General features: G+C 41.9%; 2 protein-coding genes across 3 annotated transcripts; one reads left to right on the top strand and one right to left on the bottom strand.

Annotated features, from left to right (window-relative positions):
- Nucleotides 1-2,778: 2,778 nt before the first annotated feature.
- Nucleotides 2,779-4,517, bottom strand: ascl1a (achaete-scute family bHLH transcription factor 1a). Its single transcript, XM_069139844.1, has 2 exons — nt 3,766-4,517; nt 2,779-3,642 (listed from the first exon to the last, which is right to left on the bottom strand). The coding sequence occupies exon 1, from the start codon at nt 4,379-4,381 to the stop codon at nt 3,779-3,781; it is 603 nt and encodes a 200-aa protein (XP_068995945.1). The 5' UTR covers nt 4,382-4,517; the 3' UTR covers nt 2,779-3,642; nt 3,766-3,778.
- A 3,295-nt stretch (nt 4,518-7,812) lies between these two features.
- itfg2 (integrin alpha FG-GAP repeat containing 2) lies at nt 7,813-16,326 on the top strand. 2 transcript variants are annotated; one of them, XR_011177796.1, is made up of 12 exons: nt 7,813-8,224; nt 8,668-8,763; nt 8,863-8,904; nt 8,987-9,167; nt 9,465-9,604; nt 10,028-10,176; nt 10,260-10,354; nt 10,838-10,891; nt 12,346-12,437; nt 12,819-12,936; nt 13,517-13,650; nt 13,756-13,842. XR_011177796.1 is itself a non-coding variant. In XM_069139870.1 (12 exons), exons 1-12 carry the CDS (start codon nt 8,129-8,131, stop codon nt 16,212-16,214), a joined length of 1,305 nt encoding a protein of 434 aa, XP_068995971.1. In that variant the 5' UTR covers nt 7,813-8,128; the 3' UTR covers nt 16,215-16,326. The 2 variants fall into 2 exon arrangements, 1 of the variants encoding a protein (XP_068995971.1); XM_069139870.1 differs by lacking the exon at nt 13,517-13,650 and adding an exon at nt 16,147-16,326 and having other exon boundaries at nt 13,756-13,929.
- The last annotated feature ends 429 nt before the right edge of the window (nt 16,327-16,755 follow it).

Below are 16,755 nucleotides of genomic sequence, written 5' to 3' on the forward strand. Positions count from 1 at the left end.
ATTGTTCTGTAGAAGGAAAAAAAAACAATATTTGAGCAACTGTAGCGGCAGCAGAGACGGGAGCTGTCGTCCACTTCTGTTCAACTCAATCAGCCATGATGACTGATATTCACTCGGATACTCCACTCATGTAGTTCCAGCCTTTTGTTTCGCTGCTGCTTTGCCAATTAGACATGGCCGCACGCTCGCTGCCCTCCTGTGCACGCCTGACAGAGCGCCGCGGAGGGAAACGTAATGGACTCTGACAGGCAGCAAACCGGGACTGTTAGATCAGGGACGTCCCGTAAACAGCATATGTCGTCACGTCGAGTCCAGAGAGACGAGAGGAAACGGTCAAAGCTGCCTTTTAGATAAACATGTTCTGAAGTTGAGACTTTTTCTTCTCTCAGCTGCAATATTTTACTTATTTTACTTCTGAGCTTTAAGGACCTAAACAGGCAATTTGTGCTCATTACAGTCCGCTTCTGAACTTCTAATTCTTCTAATTCCATTGTAAGAAGGACTTTCCTGATGGTTTTTTTTTATTTTTTTTTTATGACTGTAGCATTACTGGGAAGGTTAAAGTCACCAAAGTCTTGATCATAATCCAGAAAATTTGGTTTAAGGTCTTCAGAATAATTCACATGAATTCACATCTACATGAAATCTCAGTACAGGAAAACATGGAGAAATTGAACCCCAAATGGACGCTGACAGATAGAAACAAACCCAAACCAAACTTTCCCAGTGGCTGTCGCCAAATCTGCCCAACTGGAGTTTTATTTATTTCCAGTCCGAAGTGCGTCGGCTGCATCTGAATATCAGTTAGAAACCTCAATAAAATGTTTTCTTTTCAGGCTGCAAGCAAAACTTTTTCTTCAGGAATTTTTCATCCAGATAAGCAGAAGGATCTTTTCAATCCACTTCTCACCACTGTTTACATGTTCACCTCCATCACACGTGTGCTGAGTCACGCTGGAGGTTACAGGTGTTTGTTTCTCTACATGTTTGTGTAAATTGAAATTTATTTTTTCTTAATGCGGCCTTTGTTGTTTATGGTCTTTGTTCGAGTTACCTGCAAATATAAATTCGATTCAATTAAAACGGTGGAAAACTTCAGTCATATTCACGTGTTAAATAGAGTCGAGTTAGATTCAAATCTGTTTTATGTTTTTAAATGAAAATATACAACTTTATGGCTCAGTTTAGAGATAATATCAATGAACATAAAACTTTAATAATGTCAGAAATACATAGAAATTACTTAAACAAATACTATCTGTGTATGAAAAGGTCTGTCAATCAGTTTTGAAGTTGTAAATGGCAGATTGTTCCTTTAATAAATGAACCGATTTTATTTATTTATTTCTTACTTTCACTGTTTCAAATGTTTGAACAGCAAGAGATTTTTACATGAAAATCCTTTTGAAAACTAAACTGCTGAATAAAACTCAAACAGAAAAACGTTTCCTTTCCAAATGAGTTTAGTTTTTTAAATCATATGAACAAGAAGACAACAATGCTGAAAGTGAAAGATTTAATCAAATCGTAATCATTCTAAATTCGCTCTTCTTTTTTTTCACTTTTACTTTTTTTTTTTCCTACTTGTTGCGGCACTTTATTTTTCAAAGAACCCTCTTCTCCCCCTTCCAGGCCCCCTGGTGGTCCACGAACCCTCCTTTTGAGAACAACCGATGTGTCATATCATGTACAATGAACCCTGAACACAACACGAGGTTTTCCTCTTTGTTTCTCTGCTTGAATCAAATGTGAGATTTAGTTTTATTTATTTCATGGGATTTCTTCCATTTACAAACCACTGCAGTAAAATAAGTAAAAGAAACCAGAGCAGAGTGTCTCAGCGGCCACACGCGCGCACACGCACACGCGCACACACACGCAGGATTTTTTTTTTTTTTTTTTTTTTTTTTTTTCCCTTCCCAGGTGGTGCTTGTTGTGTGTTCAGCGGCATGCTGCTGTCAGGAGGCACACGCCATCAGCCAATTCAGCTCCGTGTCTCCACTCGACCACCATCCAGACCCCATTCACTCATTAAACCAGACACGCGTCCGGCTGCAGCCTCCGCCCTACCTGTCAAACTCACTTGTGCAGAAACACAAGCTCTACCTCACGATCCACCGCTGACCTCCAGCGTGGAACCAATCCACTCACAGTCCCTCCATCTGCTCATTTTTTTTTAATAGCGTTTGTGAGCATAGACATTAAGTTTGCATTTTGTATTAACGGTGTTGTTTAGGCACCGATTAATGCTGCTATTTTTGTAGGAGCTTGTTCATCTCGTGTCTTTTGTGAAGAGAAACAAACATTACTTATTATTTCGTGTGTTACAGTTAACTGTTTAGCAGACTGGAAAAAGTGTCCGAGCTTTGAAATAAAAAAAAATAAAACGACTTAAAATAAAATCTTATCTGTTGTGCTGCAGATACTGTCCACTATTACGAAAGACAGAAAGCAGAGTTGGACATTGAGGGCTTTGATAATGGATCTGTGACCAAAAACCTTTTTGAGCCACTGCGCACTGATTTATAGAACAGGAGTAAGAAAAAATATCATGCGTAAAATGTGCGTAACTGTGCGTAAAAGTGAGTTTCTTTTCAAACAAAGCATGCAATGATCGCTTTTCTTTCTGTATCTTGTATATTATCTTAGTCTAGCTTTATCATTCCGTTTTACGTTGTTTTCAACTCATTCTGACCGCATGTTGACAGCAAACGTGCCCACCCCTCCGTTGAATGCACCCCCAAAAAAAGAGAAGAAGAAAGTAATTCAGTAGCATCTCGTTTTATTCTTGGACTAGAAAATATGGTTATAAGACTTCTTATTTCCAACATCTGTTTATGTGAAGAGGATATAGAGCTGGCAGTATAAAGAGACAATGCGTGGCCATTGCACTCCGTTTGGACAATAGCTGCATAAGTTTTGATCATTATGACGTGACATGATGCAATAACATGGTTTTTGCTATTAAATAAGACACATTGGTGCTAGAATACAACATCGGAGTGTCAAACTCCGTCTGGAGACCTCATGAACAGAAGAGCCAGAGAATAATAGACTACACGTCTACATAGGCAGGAGGTATAGAAGCAACTTCGCAATATATAGACAAAATATATACAAAAGGATGTGTACAAAACATCTATAAATCTCTTACATACAAAAATATCTTAATATATTTTTTTAAAAAAGCGTTTGATATAGAATTTTATAGAATAAATCCGCGACTTGGAAGCATTTTCTGAATTCAACGTCTGAGAGGTTTACCAAAGGGTTGGTTCTGTGTGATTGGATTAGCATAGTTGAAGAGCGACGTATTAAATAATGTTTTTAATGTGCTGCTTGAAGAGCATGAATTGACTTTAGGGCTTTTTTTTGTTTTGTTTATCATGGGCAAATGCACAGAAGTTCGGATTCCCACGCTGTCAGGAGACCCGTCTTCCTTTAATCCTTTGGCGCTGATCTCTGGCCTGATTTTTTTTTCCCCTCGAAGTTTTCAGGACTTTAAGGCCGTGTCTGTCGATCCGGGAGGACCGGGCGTTGAGGACTCAAGGACCAAAACGCGTGTGTACAGTGCATCTTGTTCTTCCTCCTGCGGGACCATCCCAAGCGCAGGACAACAGAGAATTGAGTTGATCCATCTTTCTGTGAGGAGAAGAAAGGGAAAGTTAATGCCACTATTCACGGTGTTTATCATGGATGTGTATCTGTCAGAGTGTCTGATATTATCATTCATCATCCATTCATTATCATTCAGATCATGCTCACCTCATCAAGATGCTCAGAACCAGTTGGTGAAGTCCAGCAGTTCCTGTTCTTCCGGACTGAGGGGGTCGTAGGAGCCCTCGTCGGATGAGTAGGAGGACACGGGTGAACCTGCCATGGAGTTCATGTCTGCGGAGTATCCCTGCGACATGGAGGGCGACAGGACCCCGGACTGAAACGCCGCACTCACCGCGTCGTGTTCGTCCAGCAGCTGCTGCAGGGCGCGGATGTACTCCACCGCGGAGCGCAGCGTCTCCACTTTGCTCATCTTCTTGTTGGCGGCGCCGTTGGGGACGTGTTCCCGCAGGGTGGCGAAGCCGTTGTTGACCAGCTTCACCCGGTTGCGCTCCCTCTCGTTCCTGCGGGCCACCGCGTGCGGCTGCTGCGGCGGCAGGGTGTAGCCGAAACCCGCGAAATTCAGCCTCCGCTTGCACCGCAGCAGCTCCGGGGAGGACGAGCGCTGCCTCTTGGGCTGCTTGGACACCGACTTCCCGCTGCTCTGGCTGCTGCCGCTCGGGCTCAGCTGGATGCTCTGCGCCGCTGCGGCGGAAAAGAAACAAGCGGGCGGCATCAGGTGCTGCTGGCTCACATTAAGTTCCATTTTGGCCGTGAAGTCCATTCCCAGTGGGAAAAAAAAACCAACAACACAAACTTAGAAAATAATCACTAAGTCTCCAGGCGGTGCGTTCCGCTCGTGCCGTTCACGTGGTGTGGCCGCTTGTGTGCACTTGTTTCAGTGGGGGCAGTCCGCTGGGCTGCTGCCTCGCGCGCTCCTCAAAGCTGCACTGAGTCCTCGAAGACAGACGCCACTGCTTTTCAATACGTTTGGACGAGGGACTGGCCACGCCCCCTGGTCGCGTGGATTCACCTTGGGCTCCTGCCCCGGTGCCGGTGCGTTGCGCGCGCCGGACGCGTGCCATTTGAAGCACTAAACAAACAGTCAGTGGTGAGGGTTTTTTTTTGTTTTGTTTTCTCTGTCTGTCAGAAGGTGTAACAGAGAGGAAAGTTTTCAACTGAGAGGAGTCGAGATGTTCACAGCAGCACGCGCTGAAAACACAGAAACACTTTGGTGCTTAGTTTTTTGTTTTTTTTCTCAGTTGTTTGTGCAGCTTTTAAAACTGTTAACAAGTCATATGGCTGCAGTTGAAGATGTTTACAGAAAAAAATATTACTTTAACAAAGAATGAGTCTTAAATAACATTTTAAAACACAAACTTTCTTTAGAAATAGAAAAGTGAGTTTGATTCCTTGAATGTGAAAATGTTAAACTCAAAATCCAACAGGTGACAACAGAAAAAGTGTTTTTAAAATGAATATTGTTTTTTGAAAAAATAAAAATAATGGCAAAAGAAAAAAAACTGGATTTCTTATTTAATCAGGCTAAACATCCAGCTCTGTTACGGTGGGTTTAAAAGAAATATAAAAAGTATGGCATTTTTCAAACTGCGGTGCAGAAAGACAGCTCACCAACACATTTACACCCCCACCCCCCCACACTCCCCTTCATGTTGGAGTTTATCTGAGAGCTCTGCATGTAAATCAGTCGCTCGCTGTCATTTCAGCTCCAACACCGTCTAGTTGTATTGTTGACATTACAGACGCGCCTGAATGCCGCTCAATTTGAGGCACTATTGTGCGTCAGAGGCCGAATTTTCCACTTTGATTAGCGCAGATCATCAGCCGCACAGGCGGAACGTGGAGGCGCAGATCAGCGGAGGGGCCCCGAGATGCTCCTCGGAGGAGGCTTTGTGTTTGATTTGATACACCCGGTACGGTTACAGTAACGCGGACGCGCTGCGTTCTGACGATTATTGTCGCTTTGAGACGCCGAGAAGAATGAAACACGTCTTTCAGCGGGGAACAAAAACAGGAGCAAACTGCAGCCTAATACTCACTCTGATGTGTGTGTGTGTGTGTGTGTGTGTGTGTGTGTGTGTGTGTGTGTGTGTGTGTGTGTGTGTGCGCGCTGTGTGTGTGTGTGCGTGCACGTGTGGTGCGTGCATGCGCAAAAAATCAGGACGAAGACAGGATTGTTTTTCAGTTTTGCGCACGAAATCCTTCTTCCTGTGTGTGTGTGTGTGTGTGTGTGTGTGTGTGTGTGTGTGTGTGTGTGTGTCTGTCTGTCTGTCTGTCTGTCCGTCCCCTCGTCTTTTTTTTTTCTTTATCTGCACCTGTGCACGCGCGCCTTGCAGAGGGGATTGTAATAAATTGTGCAAGTTTTCTGTGTTGGCAGCAGCATTCAAAATCAAGCTTGTGCCCGCCCCCCCTCCTCCTCCACCCTCCTCCTCTCTCACACACACACATACACACACACACACGCACCACCTATACTTTCTTTTCTTTCCCTCACCCCTAACCCCCCCCTCCCCCTCCTTTTTTTTGTGGCCCTGCTAGAGAGTTTAGAAAAGAGGCGTGGGTTCTATTCAGCGTCCCCCTGCACCCCCTCCGCCAGCGCCAGGCTTTCTGAAACCTATCCATGCCCTGTCAGTGTGCTTCCAGAGTCCAATTAGCGCTTTGTGAGGACTTTCTCCCTCCGCCGCTGCTGCTGCTGCTGCTGCTGCTGGTCTTCCAGAGGCTGGGAGGGCGCTCACTTTACTCGAGGGGCTTTCCAGTCAAAGCTGGGTGTAATAATTAATATGACATCTGGACGCCTGAGTTCCCATTTAACCACTTTCTGTATTTTTCTCTTTTCTTTTTGGGGGGAGGGAGGGGTGGGACAGGGGTTTGCTGTGGGCGGGGGGAGATAATAAAACAAATAAACTTGTAAGAGCCCAAACTAATTTGTGTGATGAAACGGATTATCTTCCAATTTGTTTGTCATTAAAAACTGTTTTTCTCACAGTGCTTTTCTTTTAACACAAAAACACACGCTGAATGTGAAAAGAGCTTGAAAGGCAAAACAGATTGAAATTTAGAAATTCCTTAAGGTTTATTATATAAACTGAAAGGACAACAGTTGACCCTTTTTAGGACCAGGCTATTGGTAGTTTTTAATACCATTTATACAGAAGAAGGGAGATAGATAGTAGAAAATATAATAAAGTTGAAAATAACTTTTTCTGTAATGGACTTCTGCCTTTTCTGTGATGTTTGTTTCCACACTGACTTCCCCCATCCTGTTTGTGTTGTTTTTTGCCTGACAGGAAAAGTTGTAATTGAACACCGCCCTCTAGAGGACAACTGTGGCATTTATTTTAGTATCATAAAACTGTTCCCCTATTTTTAAAAACTGTACACAAACAACCAGTATCAGTGGAGGTTATAACAGGGTTAAAAGGGTGAGTAAAACATAAAAGAAGAAAATCAAATTCAGCAGTGTAGACAATTATACTATAATATACATAGTTATATGGCTTTTGAGGTTGGAACAATGTAAAATAGTTTGAATATACGGTTAAATCTAATTTATAGCACGTTTAAATGCAGCTTTTCTGTTATAAAATAGACTTTTGTGAATGTGAAACTTTATTCTGAGCTGCAGACATCATAAAAACAACATATATAAAAACAGCAAATACAAAGCAATGGCATTTTTTTATCGCTGTAAATATAGTTTTTTTTTTTAAATTTCATCCAGGGAGAACTTTGAAACAGATTTTATTTTTTATTTTTTTCTCCCGGTTATTTGAGACAAAAAGCGATTCCTCATGGATTATCAACAGTGAGGGGATCTGATCTCTCTTTTTCGGGTTGATGGCAGGAAAATATGTGTTTGGGTGCACTTACGCTCCCTGACCGCTAGACGTCAGTAGTTCACCCACATGTAGTAGTGCCAATGCAACGTTATCTTGTCATAGTTGTAATATAGCGTTTTAAAATATATATATATATATATATATATATATATATATATATATATATATATATATATATATATATATATATATATATATAAGTTATTTATATTCACAGTGATAAAATTAGAAACATATATGGGTATTACTGAAAATAAAAAAAGCGAAAGAAAACCGTTAACGTCCGTGGTATGGTTTGCGGCGCAGGTATTTTGTCTCTGCTGCGCTTCCGTAGTTTGTACGTCACATGGTTTTGTTTACTTGAAGGAGTCGCGCGTGCCAACTGATTTAGCAGCGATTTAGCCGTAAAATAAACGTTTACGGGTTTTAAAGCAACGAGAAAAAGACGTGTTTTTTTAAAAAGCAGTTCTATAATTAAGACGCGTATTTATTATATCATGCAGTTTGCGCCTAGTTGCGGTTAATTCGAGCGCTTTTAGCTTTTGAAGAGCTAACGGTGGCTAAGCTCGCTGTCAATTAGCTAACTTCTCGTAATGAAGGAAGTTTAAGTTTAACCGGATGAATGAAGTAACTCGGCGGCTTTGAAAGACGTTTAACACCGGTAGGTTATAATGCGGTCTCTGAACTACGTCCAGAGGGTCAGCCTGGATTTCTCAGGAACTCTGTTTCCTCACGCTATCTGTCTGGGAGACGCGGACAACGACTCGGTAATGAAGTTAAACCAAATGTCGATCTACGTTTCATTTTACTGAACATTTAATCCAGAACTTCTAATTTGATAACAAGACTTCTAACACCTGAAAACAGGGAATCATCTCTTCTTCTTTTTATTGTTGGTATCTCGTCTCATGTCATTAACTTAATGTCTTATTTTGATGGGTTAATTAACAGAGAAAATAACTGGCTGGTATTCAGAGTATATCTAATAGAGACTTAAAGTTTAAGAGCATTATTTGATTTTTGATTGTAATTGTCTTTTCTCACCCTGATACTACTTTAAACTACTTTTTTTTTTTTTTTTTTTTTTTAAGCTTCTCGTCCACAAATCATCTTTTTTTTATTTTTATCAATGACAGGAGAAAATGAGGAATCAGAAATCAACATCACGGGTTATTTACTCGTACTGTTTGTCTCTCTGTTCTCTTGTCAGCTGAACGAGCTGGTCGTAGGAGACACGAGTGGAAAGCTGCTTGTGTACAAGAACGACGACTCCAAACCCTGGATCACCAGAACCTGTGTGGGCACGGTCAGTACGCGAACCTGAAAAGTTCAAGGAGTGAGTTTGATCTCTTGCTCGCGTGATGAGTCGTGTTTTTTGTCTTTCATACGTGTGTTTGTTTTCCAGCTGACCTGCGTCGCCGTGGGAGACGTCTGCAACAAGGGAAGGGTAAGGGAAGACGAGCGGGAGGCAGCCGAGTGTCATGAAGCGCTGAGACGTGACTCGCCGTGTTTTCCTCCCGTCTTGTCAGAACTTCGTGGTCGCCGTGGGAGCAGAAGGATGGTTTCACCTCTTCGATCTGACGGCCGTCGCCGCCTCCAGCAAATCGGACTCGTCCAGCCAATACGAGTTCCTGTCGTCCGACGACCCGAAGCCCTTCTTCACCCAACACATCCCCGCCAACACCAAAGTCATCCTCATCAGTGACATCGGTAAATTCAGGCTTCACGTTGAGGGTGTCTTAAACTGCACTGTGACTTTTATCCTTTTTTTTTTTTTTAGCTTGTTTTATTGACTTTTTAAAAAAAATATTGTAATCATTCCAATGTCTTTTCTTTTGCCTGATGCTTCGATGCTTTTTAATGGTTTTACGTGAAGCACTTTGAATTGCCTTGTTGTCGAAATGTGCTCTACGAGTAAACCTGCCTGGCCTTCACTCTCTTCTGATCTAAATGTGTTTAAAGCGTTGTTGTTTGTTTTTAAGTGGAACTACACGTGTTTGTGTGCAGATGGAGACGGGCGCTGCGAGCTGGTGGTGGGCTACACCGACCGGGTGGTGCGAGCTTTCCGTTGGGAGGAGCCGTCTGACGGTTCGGACGGGAGTTCTGGTCATCTGGTTCTGCTGAAGAAATGGCTCCTGGAGGGTCAGGTGAGCACGGCGGGTTCAGGTGGAGTTTCAGTCAACGGGTTAGTTCCTCACAGTGATGATTCATTTTGGAGTTCGTTATTAATTGTGCAGAAGAAGCCATAATTTAATTTGTCATGTCAAGTTTATCGAGCACTTTTCACAGATATAAAATCACAAAGTGCTTCACAATAAAAAAAAGAAAAAGAAAACGGCCTACAAGCAACATGATTTTGAACAGTTACAATTCACAAGTCACAATTAAAATCACAACCAGTTAAAATAATAGTTAAAATTACAATAAACATTATGACCACAGTTAAAGTCACAATTAAAATCACAACTACATTTAAAATAACAGTTAAGTCTGTGGGACTGAGATTTTGTCCCACAGACTGAATCTCATAAAACTGAACAGCTCCATGATGATGTCATCTGTGCTTGCAGGTGGACAGTCTCTCGGTGAACCCGGGTCCGGAGGGTTTACCGGAGCTGATGGTGTCCCAGCCGGGCTGCGGCTACGCCATCCTGCTCTGCTCCTGGACCCAACAGGACTCCTCTGGATCCGGGGACGACGCCCCTGCAACGCCGGGGAGGTAACCCCACGTCCTGGTGTTGTCAGCGACTCGTCGGCTCACTGGTCACGTTAACGTCACGCTTTTGGTGTCTTTGCTCGCAGCGAGGGGCCCTCGAGAGACGTAGTTCTCCATCTGACCACCGGGCGGATCCACAACAAGAACGTCTCCACTCATCTCATCGGCAGCATCAGCAAAGGTAGAAAACGAGTGATTCTGTGGATCTTTCGGTGTCCGCAGGTCTTAAAAAGTCTTTTTAAATCGGTGAATTCAGTTCCATCTTGAAGGTCTTTGTGTGTGTTATTTTTTTCTGCTTGCTGTAAACACAAATCTCAGCTGTCATTTCTGTGATGTTTTGACCTTCTGAGAGGCAAATCTGTAAACTACGAGTGAGACGTGTGCGACACACGATCGTCCTGAAACCAACTCTGTAAATATTACATGTTTAACACTGATATATTTTTAATCTACTCATCAACAATGTGAATAAATTCCTGTACTTATATAAATACCAGTTGGCATTATTCTTCCTGCTGATTTTCCGTCATTCTTTGATCAGTATAAGAGTGAAAAAGATATTAAATTGCATTATAAATTGGTAAATATCCCAGCCCGGAATTAAACATATAGACGCAAAGTGTTTATTTGAATACATTTTAATAGAAAATCTGTTTTCCAACAGGTTCAAAAGAAGAGTCTTCTAAATGCGGACTGTTTGCTCTCTGCACTTTGGATGGTAAGTTGAAATAAATCAATACGATTCTTCACAGAAAGCATCTTTAAATGATTTATCTTCTTGATAAATCCTTTAAATGTTTTCAAAATTACAGAGAAATGGTACAGAAATAAGATCGAAATAAAATAAAAATAGTAATAATTAAAGTAGCGTAGATGACAACAACATAAACAAGTCAGAATCACGATAAAGGAGTGAATAAAAGGATGAAGAGTAGCTGAATGAAATAGACTGAAACATCTTTAAATCATTTAGAAATTCTTTCTAAATGTTTGTGGACCGTTAAAAGTAAATCGTTCCGGTGTTTAGTTGGTGCTTCAGCTGTTGTCAGAGAGGTATTGATCGGGTATTAAGGAGGAGAGGCGGGTTAGTAAATCCTCCAGCGTACGTAGGCGTCTGTCAGCCGACGTCGAAGATCCTCCTGCCGGCAGCAGATAACCGAGCAGCTGGAGACTTCATCAATATTTAAAGAAGAGAGGATCCAGTAGGATTATCATCACTGAAAACTGTCAGACCAAAACTTTTCTGCCTCTCGTAGAATACAGAGAAATTATTCCTGGCTCTGTTTCAGCATCAGTTCAGGAGGTATTTGTCGTAACGATGTCGTAATTAACCTTAAACGGTGGGGTTTTTTTTTTTTTTTTTTCACCTTATTTTCACAGTTTGGACTGAATTCAATGTTAAATTTATTCTGCTGCACCTTTTTTATTGGAACCGTTTTGGTTTCTCATGAGAACTTTGTGGATTTTCATTGTTGTCACGATCAGGAAATTTTGGCTGACAATTCATTTTCATAAAAATAACTGCGATTAACAATTTAATGATCTTTTTCTATTCATTTTATTCCGCAATTACCATAAAAGCCTCACCGTAGTTTAATAGTGGACCTTATGTAGAAGGCCCATGTATTGGCTTTGAACATCAGAACATAAATAAAAATGACCCTTTTATTTTGTATTTAAGGCTTTGGAAACACAAATTACAAAGGACATATATGACATAAATACCAAGTTTAATATACAAAGCTTATAGTGTACAATAATGCACTAAACCACAGAAGAAGAAGGAAGAACGACGAGATGACGTCATCAAAAGAGTCAAACCTCATATGGTGGAAATATTGATGGCAACCTGGAACATTTTCTGTCAGTTTTATCAGATGAATGGAAACGGTTCAAATTTGTATTCAAAATGATGGCGATCAGCTGAAATCGCTGCAGTCAGGTGATGATGTAATAACTGTGACCAACCTGGTGGCTCTTTACATGCTGATTAAAACAAAAAAAACATGAACACAAAAACTTTCCACTCAAAAGGATTTTATTTGTGAAAATCAAAAACCTCTGTGAGTTTGTCAGAAGGAGATTTTTCTTAGCGTTTCTCGTAATTTGTCGATTTAGTCTTTGTTTTCTTAATTTATCTTTGAAAGTTTCCATGTGTTTTGTGTGCCGAAGGGACCCTGAAGCTGATGGACAGCTCGGAGCAGCTGCTGTGGTCGGTTCAGGTGGATCATCAGCTGTTCGCCCTGCAGAAGCTCGACGTCACTGTGAGTTTCTGCGTTTGTGTTCGTGACGGCTTGAAAACCTTGTTTTCATTCTTCATTCCCACTCAGTAAAAACGCATTTCTTTTTCTTTTTTATATATATATATGCTGTTAATCAAAACGCTTTTTAATTATAAGTCTTAACCAAACAGCAGAGACATCCGGCTACAGAGTCGATTATCTATTTTTATGGAAAACAGTTGAGTCTAAAATTCAGTAAAAGAAACATTTTACTGTAAAAATGTGTTAAACAGAGAAATGTGGCCAAATCTTCATATTTTAGAAGCTTGAAAAAGGGAAATTATCATTCAAATAGGTCCAAATAAAGATGTTTGTTGTAATGTTTTGTTAACTGACTGATTGAATGTGTGTGCTCGTTTCCAGGGCGACGGCAGGGAGGAGGTGGTGGCGTGCGCTTGGGACGGTCAAACCTACATCATCGACCACAATCGGACCGTGGTGCGTTTCCAGTTCGACGAGAACGTCAACGCCTTCTGTGCCGGTGAGAGACTTCGTTAATATCCCCAAATTATTTGAATGATCTGGACGGATCTTCTCGCTCTCAGAGATTAGAGATGATTCGCCTGAATCTGCTGCTCGCCTCGACTTTAAGCAGCTTCAGAGTGACTTCCAGCTCCGTCGTTTCATTTCAACCTCACTGCTCTCATTAAGACGTTCTCACCGAACAGCAGACGGATAACGTAAAAAAAAAGCTGGTGGTGTTGTTGTTGTTATTGTTTTCTTTTACAATAAACACACATCATCTCAGGAAGAAGACGCAAATGTAAAAAAAATTGAAAAACAAACAAACAAAAACAGACATATATACGCGTGTCATTTATATGGGAGTGTTCAAGGTTATTGCCTCAGAAAAAGCTTAGAAATGCTTCAAGTTTAATCATTTTTTTTATTCAGGTTTCTTCCACTAGTGTTGAATTGTGACCTGATTTCATTCTGCTCAGTCAGTAAACACGTGGGTGGAGTTTCAAGGCCGCACCACTAGGTGGCAACATTGGCCTTCATCTCTTCTTCCTCTTCCTCCTCCGTCTTTCTCCAAGCCTCCTGTCAAATCTCTCCTGCAGTGTTTGGACACCTCTCAGTGTATGTGAGGGAGCTGATGTGATGTGTGCAGCCGGTCGGTGGATCAGAGGAAAGGACAAGAGAGTTTTGTTTGTGTCCAGTGAGGGTAAAAAAAAACACCAAAAAAAACAAGTCGGTGCGTCCACGTCACATTAAGACAGATTAGATTTGGTTTGGGTTTGATTTTTTTTTTTTTTAAATAAAGAAAAATCTTCTCATTTGTGTTTGTTTGTTGCCGCAGGTCAGTACACATGTAAGGAGGGTAAGAACAGCCCCTGCCTGGTGTACGTCAGCTTCAATCACAAAATCTACGTCTACTGGAAGGTGGAGCTGGAGCGCATGGAGTCCACCAACCTGCTGCGAGTGCTGGAGGAGAAACCCGAGTTCAAAAGCCGCCTGAAGCCGCTGGGAGTCGGTGAGTACACCAAACAGCTCGGTTCAGTAATCCGGAAGTGGATTCGGGTCCGATTTAGAGCCTGTCGTCGAATAAAATAAAAATAAAAAAAAAACCCGACTGTGAGTGTTTGTCTTTTTCCCGCCGTCCTGTTGTGACTCTGAGCTGAATACTGATGAGGAGGGAGGAGAGCAATCATCTCCACACGACACAGTTTTACTGCTAACAAGATCCCGCGTGGCCGGCGAGGCAGTTATCGTTTTATTGTCTGGTCTCTCCTCGAAGGAGCCGTTTGACATGTTGAGAAATGCACTTGTTGGCCTCGAAGCGGAGAGTTCGATAAGAAGATCAATACGGGTTTTTTTTTTTTTTTTATTGTATTTTTTTATCTGTTCATTAAATCTGAAGACGTTTAGCCGAGGGAAGAGTCGCCTCGGCGGGTACCTTCAAGCTGCATCGACGGGCTGGTAATTACCAGCGCTTACTGCGGCGGTGCGTGCAAGCGTCCGATAAAATAACACACTTTGTTGTTCCGGCTTCAGATCGAAGGTTTATCGTTCACCGAGTTTGAACTGCGGGCGTCCGTGAAGATCGTCCGTGAAGATCGTCCGTTTCATCTCCGCCGTCACATCAAAGCTGTCTGACGGTAGAGCTGCAACTGTTACGATTAATCGACGAGTCGATCGACAGAATCTTAATCGCCAATTATTTTGATAATCAATTTATCGCTTTGAGCCTTTTTTGTTTCTTTTTTTTTTTTTTTTAAATAAAAAAAAAATGCAAGGACATCTTTAAATCCAGCTTCATACTTGTGAATATTTTCTGGTTGCTACAATCCTCCATGATAATAAACTCAACGTCTTTTTTTGTTGTAGACGGTCAGTCGGGACAAAGTAAAGACAGTTTAGGCTGCATCTTCTTATTGTATTCATATATTTGATCTATTTTAATGCTGTTGATGGGACTGCTGCCGAACAAAATGTCGGTTTGTATTTACATGCAATGACGGGAAAGAATCTATTTTATCTAACGGACACGAGAGAGAGTCAATATTCTCATTTTATTTACAGCCTTTAAATGTTAATATAATTCCCGCTTTTAACCGCTTTACATCTTTATCTTTCCGCTCCTCCTCTCCTCATCAGAAAACCGTTCAGTCAGTTAATCACCGCTCACTTCCTGTCGTTTCCTTTTCATGAACGGCCTCTCGCGGTCGAAACATTAATCTCGCCGCGGTTTGGTTTTTTTTGTGTTTTTTTTTTTTTAAGTCGTGTTTCCGCCGGCGGGAGATTAAATTAGGAGAAAAATGATGACGCACAAACGCACACGATTAGCCCGACTCGCGCCGACCGGCCGGAGCCTCGTGATTGCGCGTTGAAAACGATGATGGCGGTCGGTGGGAGCATTCGCTTCCTGCTCCTCCAATTACAGTCCCGGTCCGCTGTGTTCCTCCCTCCGCTGTTTATGGAAGCTCAGAGAAACGCTCGGCCGAAACTCAATCTGACGAGACGGTGATTTAATAACGGTGAGATGACGTGTTCGCGCAGCTTCTTCTCGCACAGCACAACTTGAGTCAGTTTTGCGCGCTTCCTGTTGGACTTTTATCCCAAAGGGAAAAAAAAAAAAACAGTTTAGCGGCAAATAAACAATGTTTGTGTGGACGTCTACGTTTGCATCGTGCACCGTTCTTCAAAATAACAAGTTTCAATAAGTAATCACGCAAAACTGAGAAACAGCTCAGATTTGTAAAAAGTCCATTTCGACCCTAAAAAGCTTTTAGGAGCTGTTAAAAAATTTTTTTTAAAAATCGTAAAGTAAGTTTTACCTTATTTTTCTTTATATGGTTTGTTAAATACACTTAATCAAACAGTGCTGCGCCATCAAACTTCATCATCACATTTAGAAAAATGTGATACTGAAGAGCATTTCCTGATTCCTGAAAACTGCATTAACACTGAAGACTCAAAAGTAAAACACAAAAACATATGTTAAATATTTTGTTGACCGGCATCACATGGAGAAGTTTAATAACAGAAATATAGATCTGCTTTTACAGGGTGACGTCCCGTCCCGTCGGTCGGGTGTAGCTCATTTCACGGTTCCGTCATTTTAATCATTTCAATTTCAATAATACGGAAATCTTTACGGTTAGGCGGCTGGAGCATCCGACCTTTGACCTCTCTGTGTTGACACTTACTTACTTACTTTTTTTTTTTTTTTTTTTTTTGCCTCATGCAGATGCTGAGGATTCGGCTGCGGTCCGATCGCTGGTGGCAAACCTTCTCTACGAGGATGCACAGACGTAACACGGTGACACACAACACCCCCCACCCCCCCATCTCTCTCTCTCTTTACCCTCCCACCGCCTGGACTGTAAATACTCTCTTTTAAATAAACACGGACCTGTCCTGCATCACATGTCGATGCTGCTGCTGCTCTTATTGTGTGTCGGGTTCAGGTTTCTGGTTCAGGTTTCTGGTTCAGACACAACCTGCTATGTGTGTGTGTGTGTGTGTGTGTGTGTGTGTGTGTGTGTGTTTTTTTTTTCTTTCCACCGGTTAGTGTGTGAACGTGTGAAGTGAGGAGGATCACACACACACACACACACACACACGCACACACACCCCTTCTTCAATCTTTCATGTACTTGCAGCACTCCCGCAGACATTTTTTTTTCTTCTTTTTTTTTTCCAAGTGTCAGCGTCTCGAAGATATACAGAGCGACAGATATTACATAATGCAACGTTTGTTACATAATCAGATTTGCATGGCAGCGGAGACGGCGGTATTGTTTGCATGACGGGTGGAGGGACTCGAGTGTGGGGGAGGGAGGTGTGTGTGTGTGTG

The sequence above is a fragment of the Embiotoca jacksoni genome, unplaced genomic scaffold (genome assembly GCF_022577435.1).
Source record: "Embiotoca jacksoni isolate LCO1_2020_lvr unplaced genomic scaffold, fEmbJac1.0.p SCAF_86, whole genome shotgun sequence".
Lineage (NCBI taxonomy): Eukaryota > Metazoa > Chordata > Actinopteri > Embiotocidae > Embiotoca > Embiotoca jacksoni.